This window comes from Mandrillus leucophaeus, unplaced genomic scaffold, assembly GCF_000951045.1.
Source record: "Mandrillus leucophaeus isolate KB7577 unplaced genomic scaffold, Mleu.le_1.0 Scaffold39, whole genome shotgun sequence".
Classification (NCBI taxonomy): Eukaryota; Metazoa; Chordata; class Mammalia; order Primates; family Cercopithecidae; genus Mandrillus; species Mandrillus leucophaeus.
The window spans coordinates 696483-709025 of record NW_012104142.1 but is presented as its reverse complement, the minus strand read 5'-3'; the positions used below and the strand labels follow the sequence as shown (position 1 = coordinate 709025).

General features: G+C 51.2%; 1 protein-coding gene across 2 annotated transcripts in view; it reads right to left on the bottom strand.

Annotated features, from left to right (window-relative positions):
* The window catches only part of TSPAN15 (tetraspanin 15), a 61352-nt gene extending 50766 nt beyond the window's left edge, over positions 1 to 10586 (bottom strand). Inside the window, exon 1 of one of the 2 annotated variants that reach the window (XM_011991030.1) lies at positions 10366 to 10586. In XM_011991030.1, coding sequence (XP_011846420.1) covers positions 10366 to 10461 — 96 coding nt within the window. In that variant the 5' untranslated portion in view covers positions 10462 to 10586. The remainder of the gene's footprint in view (positions 1 to 10365) is intronic. The other variant, XM_011991031.1, reaches the window with a different exon arrangement.
* Between the last annotated feature and the right edge of the window lie 1957 nt (positions 10587 to 12543).

The following is a 12543-nucleotide window of genomic DNA, read 5'->3' as shown; positions in this document are numbered from 1 at the left end:
GTCTCAGCAGCCGACACCCCACCCTACTGCACCTAGGAGATGGTCCCAATCTGCCACAGGGCGGGCCAGAGGCTGGCCTCAGCCCACCACCAGCCACAGTGTGCCCATGCCTGCACCCAGCACCTGGCACATGGTGAGTGCCCAGAAATGAACACCCTGACCCCAAGCACCCACAGTCTCCCCACACTGCACCCAGCACAGCTGGAGAGGCTGGCATGGCCAACCCTCTGGTAGGAGATGGGAAACAGCCTGGGTGGGTAGGGGGTGCTGTGTCACTCGTATAAGGTCACAGGCAACATCCTGAGAGGGACTTCCAGCAGCCCCAGGAATCGGGAGTTCCTGCTCTCCCAGGCAGTGGGAGGGCTCTGAGGAGGGAAAAACAAGCCCGTCTGGGCCAAGGCTGTTTTCCTTCCACCCTCCAGGGAAACATTTGCTTCCCTGCAGGCCCAGATGCAAAATGTCTTGGCGAGAAAGTCCCTTTTGGAAAAAATTAAAACCCAACAGGCACCTTTCCCACAGTGAAATGGTTCTTGTCTCAGGAACAGATGCAAATGATGGTTCTCACACAAGTTACTTCCATGCTCAGGCCTCAGTCTCCTCCTCTGTAAAATGGGACAAGGCACACGGGGTCATTCTGAGAATGCAGAGAGATGACGCAAAGTGTGGCGAGATACGCGGCAGATGGCGTCTCCTCCCAGCATCTGCATGAACGGTTACCCAGCCAGATGCCCACTCAGAGCTCTGTGGGCACTGCCTCATCCAAGCCTCACCCCTGTGGGCAGCACAACAGCTATCCCCTCCCAGCAGACAAGAAAACCAAGGCGCAGAGAGTGTTCCATGACTTGTCACATGGACATTCTCCTCACCCGCCAACCAAGAAGTGCTCATCCTCCTCAGCTCTGCTTGGCCTCCAGACCTGGTCTTCCCAGAGGGCATTTCTGACCTCAACACTCAGGCCCAAGAAACATTCTGCAGCCCGCCCTCCCTCTCCCAAGACTCATCTCCACTCCTCTCTGCGAGGCCTCCCTGCCCAGTGAAGCCCTCAGAGTCCTCCCAAGGACTCCTCTGTAAAACACGACAAGACTCCCTGTCCTGCGCAGCTCGAGGGTCACTCTGAGAATCCAAAGAGATGAAGCAAAATGTGGCAGTCAGGCCACCACAGTCATGCAGCCCAGCTCAGACTGGCCCTTGATGGAACCAGCTCCTCCAGCCAGTTGGTCTGACCCTTTGGGCATGCATGTGGTCTTTTCCAGGGACTGGGCCCTTCCCACCCCTTAGTTCCTGGGTTACCACGGCACACCACCAGAGGCAGAGATGGCTGCCATCTGCTTCACAGGCCGACCCTCTAGCTGGGGAAGGTGACACCGTAAGTCTATGGTGTCTCTTCCTCACCTCCACTGGCTCAGGGGCCTAACTTGGAGCTAAACAACTCATGCTGACTGAGGGCTAGGACCTCTCAGAGCCTTGCAGGACACTTCTCAGACAGCCTGCCTGGCCCTGCGTGCCTGTTGTGGCCCAGTGCCTCTGACAGTGTGCCATGGTAGCCAAGAAACTAAGAGGTGGGAGGGGCCCAGCCTCTAGAAAAGACCACATGCACGCCCAAGGGGTCACACCATCTGACTGGAGGAGCTGCTTCCATAGCCATCTGTTCTAGGCAGGCTGAGTACCCCTAGGGGCAAAGGAGCCTCCTCTGACAAGACGGATTCCAGAAGTTCTCATCTCATCATCTCATCTCATCTCATCTCATCTCATCTCATCTCATCTCATCTCATCATCTCCCCAGCTACCCCTGGGCAATGCAAGACTCCCAGGTGACTCTCCCTCCCTCCATGGGCGGGGGGCCCTAGAGTCTCCCTCCCTCCGTGGGCGGGGGTCCCTAGAGTAGACCCTGTGCTTTTGTACCTCTCATCTCACAGGATCCTCCCCATCGCCCTCTGGGGTACCCACAGAGGAGGCATCTTGGAGGCTCAGAGAGCTGGTCCTTTACCCAATGTCACACAGAATAGCCAACACCTGATCTAGGTCTCTGGATGGCAAGACCACAGGGCCTGACAATGAAACCCTGCTTCTCAGTCACTCGAACCCCAAACTCTTCACACAACCAGGCCCCTGCCACCCTCTCCACCCACAGCGCGGCCCTTCCTGGGCTTCCTCATCTGCGGCAGCCATGCTTGCGACCTGCCTCAGGGACTCTGCACTCATGGCTCTCTCTGCCTGGGATGCTCTGGACAAGTCTTTATGGCTGTCCAGAGTCTTTATTCTCTGGAAAAGTCTTTATGGCTGTCCAGAGTCTTTATTCTCTGGACAAGTCTTTATTCTGTATTTGAGCTTCAGCTGAAACGTCAGCTCCTCATAAAGGCTTTCCCTGACCACATCATCGAAAGTAGAAACGCCCATCCCTCCCCACTTGCTTCCTAATTTTCTCCTTAGCACCTATCCCAAGTGATATTTATTTACTGCTCTGTCTGTCTTCCAGGGCCTGGACTAAGCCTGCCTTGTTCATAGTTGTTTCCCACACCTATCACAGTATCACAGCGCCTGGCACTCAGTAGGCATCAAATAACTATTTGTTGACTTAATGAACAAACAAATCAACCAGAGAGCACGGCTGGTTAAGACTGAATGCTCCTGCCTTCCAACAAGAAGTCGAGTCAAACCCATTCGCATCTAAAAGTTCTCTCTGGGAAAGCTTGTTTTTTTGTTTGTTTTGTTTGTTTGTTTGTCTGTTTTGTTTTTTACCCCGCAAAGTTTTCTGACCAGACTTACCCAGAAAACGTCTTTCCCCTGTGGGGAGCCAGTTGGTACAGAAATTTCATTATCAGTCCCTTATCAGGTTGACCGTGAGCCCCACCCCACGGTGGCATTGTGAATCACCTGGGAAGAAAGGGCTCCGGGCAGGAGGGCAGGTGGTTATTCCTGCTTCTCCAGGAACCAACCCAAAGGCAGCAAGGTCCAGTCCTATGACACAAAGCAATTCCCCTATTAAAGTGGGGAAGGAGACCATGTACAAAGTCGAGGCTAAGAGCGAAGGATATTTCTCAGGGCCTTAGTTTGCTCATCTATAAAATGAAGGTGTTGGAAGGTTCTCCACACCCCGGGCAGGGCTGCAGGCCTGATTCTCTGGATATTAAAGGTTCTGTGGCCAGACTGGGGGAGGGGAGGACCTCTCTGTGCCCGAGGCCTGAGCCCAGTCTGACGCTGTGAGATCATCTCTGACGGCCCATTAGGCACGGCTGGCCGCTTCTCCAATATGAAGGCTGCTCCACTTTCATCTTCACTATTTGAGTTTCAGTATTTGGATTGCTTATCTACAGCCAGAAAATGAACTTTGCTCGACAAATCAAACACAATAAGAAAAATGATTAAAGAAATAAAATGTCTACATATATTTACAAGATGTCCAGATGGATGTTTACCGACACATAACAGTGGTTGAATCCCAGTGGTAGAATCAGAGGGGACTTTTGTTGTTTTCATTTTACCTTCCTGAATGCCTTAATTTTTTAAGCTATGCACATGTATTATTTTCACAAAAACAAGAAAGCTCTTCTTGAAAGTAAAAATCTCGTCCTGCTGCACTCCAGCCTGGGCGACAGAGCGAGACTCTGTTTCAAAAAAAAAAAAAAAAAAAAAAAATCTCCTGGAAACTGTCTCCAGAGAAGTGCTTTCTTTTCGGCCTGGCTTCACCTAGCGCTTCACTGGGAGGCCAGGGACGTGGCCTTTTTCAGAAAGGTTATCTTCCACCGTCACCCTGACAACAGGGAGGAACATACACGCTGCCTGGAAAGGTTATGAGGGCCCGAGGAAGAAACTGGAGTCAGGCAACCTGGGTCTGGTCTTGGCCTGTCACTAACTTGCCGTGAGCTTTCAAGCAACTCACTTCTCTTCAGGCCTCTGATTTCTCCTTGGTAAATTTAAAAGGCTGCACTAGAGGTGTCTTTAACAGCCCTTCTCATTCTTAGTCTATGGCTCTTGAGCAGCAAGGCCAGAGAGGAAGGCAGGAAAAGAACGGCTAATCCGTGAGTAGTTGATGGCGTGTTCGTCATGTGCCAGGCACCGCTCTAAGCTCTTCAGATGTATTAATCCATTTAATCTTCTCAGCAACTCTCAGGTAGGTACATAATATCCATTTAGAGAGGTGCATGGAAGTTATGCCTAGGCCACTTAAACTTTAAGTCTCAGAGCTGGGATTTGAACCCAGGCAACAGGGTACAGAACCCACACTCTTAACCATTAAACTATAAGAAATGTAAGAAATCACAGGCCAAGCTCTGATAAGTAGGTTCATCCTTGGAGAAGGCCCAGAAAGAGTTTCTATTGCCTCTGGCGTTCACTGCCTCCATGACCTATCCACCCTCAGCTCCTCCCTACTTGCCCCCAACTCCCACCAAGTCCTTTTCTTCCTGATTAGTCAACACTCCCCAGCCATGACACCTCTACCCACTTGAAAGTCCTACCCTGTTATCAAGGAAATAGGCTTGGTGCTCTGAGGGGAGCCCATAGCACCATGATCAGCCCTGCCCACTTTGCAAAGTCAAGGCCTCAGCAGACCTGACCACTGCGGGTTACACCCCCAGCCAGGCCTCTGCCCCACGTTGGATCCTGCCTTGTAGGTGCAAGTGGGACTCAATCACCATCATGCAACAAGCCTCTCCTGAGCACCTACTGTGTGTGCAGGCCCCAGGGCCAGCATTCAGAGGAGGATATGGATGAGCGACAATCCTGACCTCCGGGAGCCCACAGTCCAGCAAGGAAAGCAGTCCTGTAAGCGGATCTCTAAGATACCCTGTGGGCAGTGCTAAAATTAGAGGTGTGTCCCCAACAGGCTGAGGGTGCATGTGTCAGAATGATTCACCCTGTATGGTGGGAAGAGGAGGCTCTAAGTGCCTCTGTGTGAGCTCATTTCTCCCGCAGACATCTCCATGACTTACTGGAAGGGCGAAGGAGCACTGGCCTGAGGATGCGGAGACCTGGGGTATATGCCAGCTCTGCCAAGTGAGCCTCAAACACACCCTTTTGCAGCCCCAAAGTTCCCTGCTGAAAACAAGAGGGCCCTGAGTGTGGGACAGATAACCATAAGTGGTTTAGGGGCATATTCATAGGGACTTACAGACTGAGCTTTCCTCATTCAATGCCCTTTCAACCCCTCCGATTGCATCAAGGACTTGCCAACCTACCTTTCGAACAGAGAGGGTGGGCATCAGGGTCACAGCCTTCAGCACCCACGACATCTAGCTAGGATTTAGTATCATTGTTTTGTTTTCCCTGTACTATATTTACTTTAAAACTTTACCTGCTATTTATGATGAGGGGTCTTGGTTTCTCATTCATAATACTAACATAAAACCTTCTTTTAAAAATAAATTTAAAGGCGTGTATATTCAGGGCAACTTGAATCTATGTGCCTAGAAAATAAAAAAATATATAATTTAAAAAAGGGAAAAAAGAAAAAGAAATTTAAGTTTAAAAAGTAAGTTTAGGCTGGACGCAGTGGCTCACGCCTGTAATCCCAACACTTTGGGAGGCCCAGGCTGGTGGATCATTTGAGGTCAGGAGTTTGAGACAGTCTGGTCAACATGGTGGGACCCCGTCTCTATCAAAAATACAAAAATTAGCCCAGCGTGTTAGTAGGTGCCTGTAGTCCCAGCTACTCGGGAGGCTGAAGCAGCAGAATCGCTTGAGCCCGGAAGGCAGAGGCTGCAGTGAGCCAAGATCACACCACTGTACTCCAGTCTAGGTGAAAGAGTAAGGTTCTGTCTCAAAAAAAAAAAAAAAAAAGAAGTAAATTTAAATAAGCATATTAAGTAAATAATATTACAATTGGTATCACCTCTATATAGGACAATTTAATAACATCAAAATGTTAAATGCACATACAAAAACAGGCAAAGCTATTCTATACTGCTAGATAATCCAGTGGTGACCACCCCCAAAGGTAAAAGATAGTGCCTAGAAGAGGGCTTGAGGGGTATCTGGCTTCCGCTGTCCATTCTGCTGGTTGACCTGGGGGCTCACTGTACAGGTGTGTTCACTTTGTGAAAACTTATTAAGCTATATACACTGATGACAGGCGTGTGTCTGCATGTATAACATATATTCACATACCCCTTAACTCAACAACCCCACGCCTAGAAATTACTCCGCAGACATATACACCCATGCAAAATGACACATTCAGAGATACTCACTGTGTCACTGTTCTCAGTTAAAAAAAAAAAAAAGAGAGAGAGAAAGAAGGAAGGAAGGAAGGAAGGAAAGAAGGAGAAAGAACGAATGAACATTGGAAACAACCTAAGAGTTCCCCAGCTGGGGACTATTAAATAAATGTGGCATAGATTCCACTCTAGTGGTACATAGTTTTGTGCATAGTGTGCTACCTTATTTTAAATATACATATGTTTGGCCTAGGACATCCTTTGACTAGGATAGCTCAGAAAAGAGTGACAGGAAACTGATAACAAAGGCCCCCTCTGGACTGGGCAGGCCAGGAGAGAGGAGTAGGAGGGGAGGCTTTTCACTAACCACTACCCTTTTCTCTTTTTTTTTTTTTTTTGAGACGGAGTCTCACTCTGTTGCCAGGCTGGAGTGCAGTGGCGCTATCTAGGCTGACTATAACCTCCACCTCCCGGGTTCAAGTGATTCTCCGCCTCAGCCTCTAGCTGTAACTGAAACTACAGGCACGCGCCATCACACCAGCTAATTTTTGTATTTTTAGTAAAGATGGGGTTCCGCCATGTTGGCCAGGATGTTCTCGATCTCTCAACCTCATGATCCGCCTGCCTCGGCCTCCCAAAGTGCTGGGATTACACCTTGCCCAGTCTTACCCTTTTCTACTTCTAAATTTTGTACCAAGTCATCATGATGGAAACCATGCATTTCCATCAATAGTAATTTATTTTTTATTTTTTATTTTTTTGCAAGAGTCTCATGCAGGCTGGAGTGCAGTGGCACAATCTCAAGTCATTTCAACCTCCATCTCCTGAGCTCAGGTGATCCTCCCACCTCAGCCTCCCAAGTAGCTGTGACTACAGGTGCATGCCACCACGCCCAGCTAATTTTTTTATTTTTAGTAGAGACAGGGTTTCACCATGTTACCCAGGCTGGTCTCGAACTCCCAGGCTCAAGCTATCTGCCCATCTTGGCCTTCCAAAGTGCTAGGATTACAGGCATCAGCCACAACACCTGGCCAATAGTAATTTTTTTTATTTTTAGACCGAGTCTTACTCTGTCTCCCAACTGCAGTGCCATGGCACGATGTCAGCTCACTGCAACCTCCGCCTCCTGGATTCAAGCAATTCTCATGCTTCAGCCTCCCTAGTAACTGGGATTACAGGCACACGCCACCACGTCTGGCTAATTTTTGTATTTTTAGTAGAGATGGGGTTTCACCATGTTGGCCAGGCTGGTCTCAAACTCCGGACCTCAGGTGATCCTCCCACCTCAGTCTCCCAAAATGCTGAGATTACAAGTGTGAGCCACTGGGCCCAGCCCCAGTAGTAATTTTTAAAGTAAGCAAAAAGTCTTACAGAAGGTACAAGCCTGTCATAAAACTTATGAACCCTCTAGACCTAAAAACAGATGCAAATTGTTAGCACTTTGTACTTATAAAGCAAGTAACCCTTCCCTCAACCCCAGAGATGGACCCAGAGATAATGGGCTTTCCTGTAAATGGTTTCCAAATAACAGTAAACCTGGTCCAGGACAAATTACTTAACTCACACTGGGCCCTGCCCTGCAGTCAAACTCTGGCACCTGGAGCTGCCCTGGCAGAGCTGGCAGGTGGCTGAGTTCTTGGCATGGGTGTGGAGATTTTAAACAGAAATACTTCTCCAGATGGGAGTTAAGGATTAGTAAGGCAACCTCAGTCGGCAGAGGAGGGAGTCCAAGTTCTGAGAACCGCCCTGCCCAAGAGAAGCAAGGCAAGGGTCATTGAGTGGGCTTCTCTGGGAGCTGCAAAGGACAGCGACAGAGCAAAGCCTTAAAAATTAGAGTTCGGGGGCCGGGCGCGGTGGTTCACACCTGTAATCCCAGCACTTTGGGAGGCCGAGGCGGGCGGATCACGAGGTCAGGAGATCGAGACCATCCTGGCTAACACGGTGAAAGCCCGTCTCAACTAAAAAATACAAAAAAAATCAGCCGGACGTGGTGGCGAGCGCCTGTGGTCCCAGTTACTCGGGAAGCTGAGGCAGGAGAAGGGCGTCAATCCGGGAAGAGGCGGAGCTTGCAGTGAGGCAAGACTGCACCACTGCACTCCAGCCTGGGCGACAGAGCAAGACTCCATCTCAAAAAAAAAAAAAAAATTAGAGTTCAGTTTTATTTAACTGCATGATGTATGTTTGTACTGCACTTGTTTTGCTCATATGTCACTCTTTCCCCATATTGCTAATCCTAAAATAATTCAGTGAGGTGCAGGGCAGAGATTCACTTATTCATTTTACAGATGAGAAAATGGAAGTGTGAGGAGGTAGAGAGACTGGTTAGTAATTATACATCTGGGGAAAGGGTGAAGCCCGAAATACAACTCCCATCTTCCTACCTCCCTACCCATCAACCTTGGGCTCTCCTCTTTCAATTCTGATCTACAGAGAGAAGGGCTCACAGGCCAGACAAGGGGCAGGCACAGAAATCCTAGGGACGTAAAGGACCTATGAGACCACCTAGGGCAGCAGTTTTCAATACTGACTGCACACTAGAATTACCTTAATTCTGGTAAGTAATTTACTAGAATTAAGCTTAAGTAAATTTAAATAAATACCTATGCCAGGGCACAAGAATCTGTAGATTCTGATGCAACCGCTGATTTCTAGCTCAAATCACCTGCACTCCCATCCCACATATGACCTTCTGTTTCCCTGGAGCTTCCACCAACAGGTCCTTGCTCCACCCTCCCACCCCAAACATACTGCTCATCTCTCTTCCACATTACCTGGAGTCAGAGAATTGGATTGGAAACTGGTCTCAGACTAGTTTTATAGATGGAAAAGTCAACGAACAGTTCTGAGGCCCAGAACAGGGAAGTGACTTGCCTAAGATATCCATAAGTCAGTAACAGAGCTGAATCTGGATCTCCGATTACTAGGCAAGGCCCCACCCACAAAGGGGTCACAGGCAAAACCAGTCCTGATGGCAAATCCAGCAGCTCCTGCTAGCAGAAGAGACCCAGCAAGGGGTTAAGGAGGACAACAGGGGAGAGTGTGCGTGTTTGGTGGGAATGGGGTGTCAGTAACCACCCTGGGGTCCCTGGCCAAGTCTGCTCTCCTGGCGTACTGGAGGCAGGGAGTGATCCCGGAGTGACGGGGCAGAGCTGGCCTGTAGGAAGATACCTTCATCTCTAGACCAGGGCCCAGCCTAATCTGAGACACCCTTACAGAAACCCAGTATTTTGGGGCAGCTTACACCACAGGTGTCCAGATTCCCTGCGCATGATAGTAATCGTGTCTCACACTTCTTGAGCTCTTAGCTAGGCACCGTACCCGGCCTGTTTCATTTAACCTCCGCGAGCATCCTACAAGTTGAAAATAATTACTGTGTCCATTTACAGATGAGGAAACCATGGCCGAGAAGGATTAAGTAACCTCCCCAAGATCACTCAGCAAGTGCTCATTTCAGAAATGCACAAACTAAAATTCGAACAATACAGAGATTAGCAATGTTTTAAATAAAAATTAAAATGTAAAATAAAAGACCACTGGGAGCGACGGAATTCAAAGCTTGGTTCATGTCTAACCCCTACCATCCTGTCCCCTAACAAGGCAGAGGAGGAGGTGAAGCCCAGCGACAGCGGAAACAGAGCACCTAGGAGTGCAGGAGACGTCGTCTGATGGAATCCTCCTCGCCACGCAGGAGGCAGGCGAATCCACTGAAGAGGAAACCAAGACGCAGCGGGGAAGCGTCTTTCTTGCTCAGGGACATCTGCAAGTAATTAGCAGGGACCAGACCCGGAATCCAGGTCTCCCAACCCCGACTGCAAAGCCTAACTACTTAAGCTCCACAGGCCGATGCAGAGGCAAAGTCAGTCCTACCGGGTAGGCGTGGTGGGTGCGGCCAGCGCGGTCACCTCGTCCTAGCCAGTCGGCCAGCGGACGCACAGCGGGCAAACCGCCCATCGGGTGCACACAGGTGAGCCAGGTGGCACTCGGCCGGTCGGCAACCAGCTCTAACACTCCCGAAAGGGCGACTGAAAATTCAGGCTGAGCTCTGGCCGCCAGAATTTTCCGGTTCCCGGGTAGAAAGACAAGGAGTTCGCGCGCGCTCCCCTGCGCACTCCCTGGAGCAGTAAAGTCTGGACCCAACCCCGGGTTAGTGAGGCGGCGGTCGGAGTGTGGTCCACACCCCCCATCCCGGGGCCCTACTGGGGTCACTCACCCAAAACACGGTGGAGTAGATGATAAGTGAAAACTTGAGCCAGAGGTAAGAGAAGCGCGCGCAGTAGCGCACCTGTTCCGAGTCCCCGCGCGGCATTCTGGGCGCTCCCCGCGCGGGTTACGGGGGCTCCGGGGCTCTCCGGCTTGGTCTCTGAGCCAGAGCTCGAGGCCCCACCTGCGGCTGCCCGGCTACGAGCCCCGCCACCGGCGTTCTCTCCGGGACTGACACTGGCGCGCGGCAATCACAGCCCCAGCCGGGAAGCCTGCCAGCCCTGGCAGCCAATGGGAGGCCGCGGCGGCCCAGCCTCTGGGAGGGGGCGGGCCAGGGGCGGAGCTGCTGCCCTGGGCCCTAGAGGGGACCAAGAAGAGATGGGACCGGGAGACGGTCTTGCAAATAGCTCGAGTGCAACTCTGGCAACGCCTGTGCTAATGCAGGGGGGCGTGGGAGAGTGTGACCCAGAGGTGCTCAGGGAGACAGCGAGCGTGCCTAATCGGGGTACTTAGAAATGCGAACTTTCCTCTGTTGTCAAGAGGGAAAACTATGGGAAAAGGGCAGGAATTAATCGCCCAGGTGTTGACAGTGCAAATGAGTGTGCCAAACGTGAACGGAATAAGGAAGTGGAGTTGCTCGGCCTCAGGGAGACGGAGTACGGCATCTTGGGATGTGTGGTAGACCAGGGTGGGGCCAATAGACCCCCATGGAGCTGGAGTCTGGGGTTTGCTCGTGAAACAGATCTGCTGAAGGCCTTCACCAAACGACCTCGGAAGTCCCTTTCTTTTGCCAGGTGATAACCCAGCCTTGGGAAGGGTTCCTCCTGGGAAACCCCATCTTCAAATTAGGTTGAAGGCCTGGCGCGGTGGCTCACGCCTGTAATCCCAGCATTTAAGGAGGCTGAGGCGGGCGGATGGCTTGAGCCCCAGGAGTTCAAGACCAGCCTGGGCAACATGGCAAAGCCCCGACTCTGTAATTAAAAAATAAATAAAAAGCCAGGCACGGTGGTGCTCCTGTTGTCCCAGCTACTTGGGAGATTGAGGCAGGAGGATGGCTTGAGTCGGGGAAGTCAAGGCTGCTGTGAGCCGTGATTGTGCCACTGCACTCCAGCCTGGGAGACAGAGTGAGACCCTCTCTCCAAAACAAAAACAAAAACAAGGCCGGGCACGGTGGCTCAGGCCTGTAATACCAACACTTTGGGAGGCCAAGGCGTGCAGATCACTTGAGGTCAGGCGTTCGAGACTAGCCTGGCTAAATGGTGAAACCCCGTCACTACTAAGAAATACAAAAAAATTAGCCGGGCAGAGGCCGGGCGCTGTGGCTCACGCCTGTAATCCCAGCACTTTGGGAGGCTGAGGCGGGTGGATCACCTGAGGTCAGGAGTTCGAGACCAGCCTGGCCAATATGGCGAAAACCCGTCTCTACTAAAAATTCAAGACTGGGGCTGGGCGCTGTGGCTCACGCCTGTAATCCCAGCACTTTGGGAGGCCGAGGCGGGCGGATCATGAGGTCAGGAGATCGAGACCATCCTGGCTAACACGGTGAAACCCCGTCTCTACTAAAAATACAAAAAATTAGCCGGGCGTAGTGGCGGGCGCCTGTAATCCCAGCTACTTGGGAGGCTGAGGCGGGAGAATGGCGTGAACCCGGGGGGGGGGCAGAGCTTGCAGTGAGCGGAGATCGCGCCACTGCACTCCGGGCTGAGTGGCACGCGCCTGTAGTCCCAGTTACTCAGGAGGCTGAAGCAGGAAAATCGCTTGAACCCAGGAGGCGGAGGTTACAGTGAACCGACATCCCGCCACTGCACTCCGGCCTGGGCGACAAAGGGAGACTACCTCTCAAAAGAACAAAAAACAAACAGAAATTACAGATGAGGGAGGCAGCTCCCTCTCTTGCACATAGCCAACCACTAACCCAGCCTCCTCCCACCTGGCCTTTTCTCAGCCTGGGACCAGAGGTGGCTGTGAGCCTGTCTCTCATGCTAGATGGTCCCAGTTTTACTCACTGTTGCTTTCCTGTCTCCCCAAGCCTAGCTCAGCCTGGGACTTGGGAGCCAGACAATCCCTGCTGTGGCCTTCAGTAATTAAATCCATGGCACAGAGGTCATAAGCTCAAGCAGTGCTGGGTGGGGTCCCTGGTGGTGATTTCAGGAATGACACTCTTATACAAGTCCCCAGTCCTGGGTTC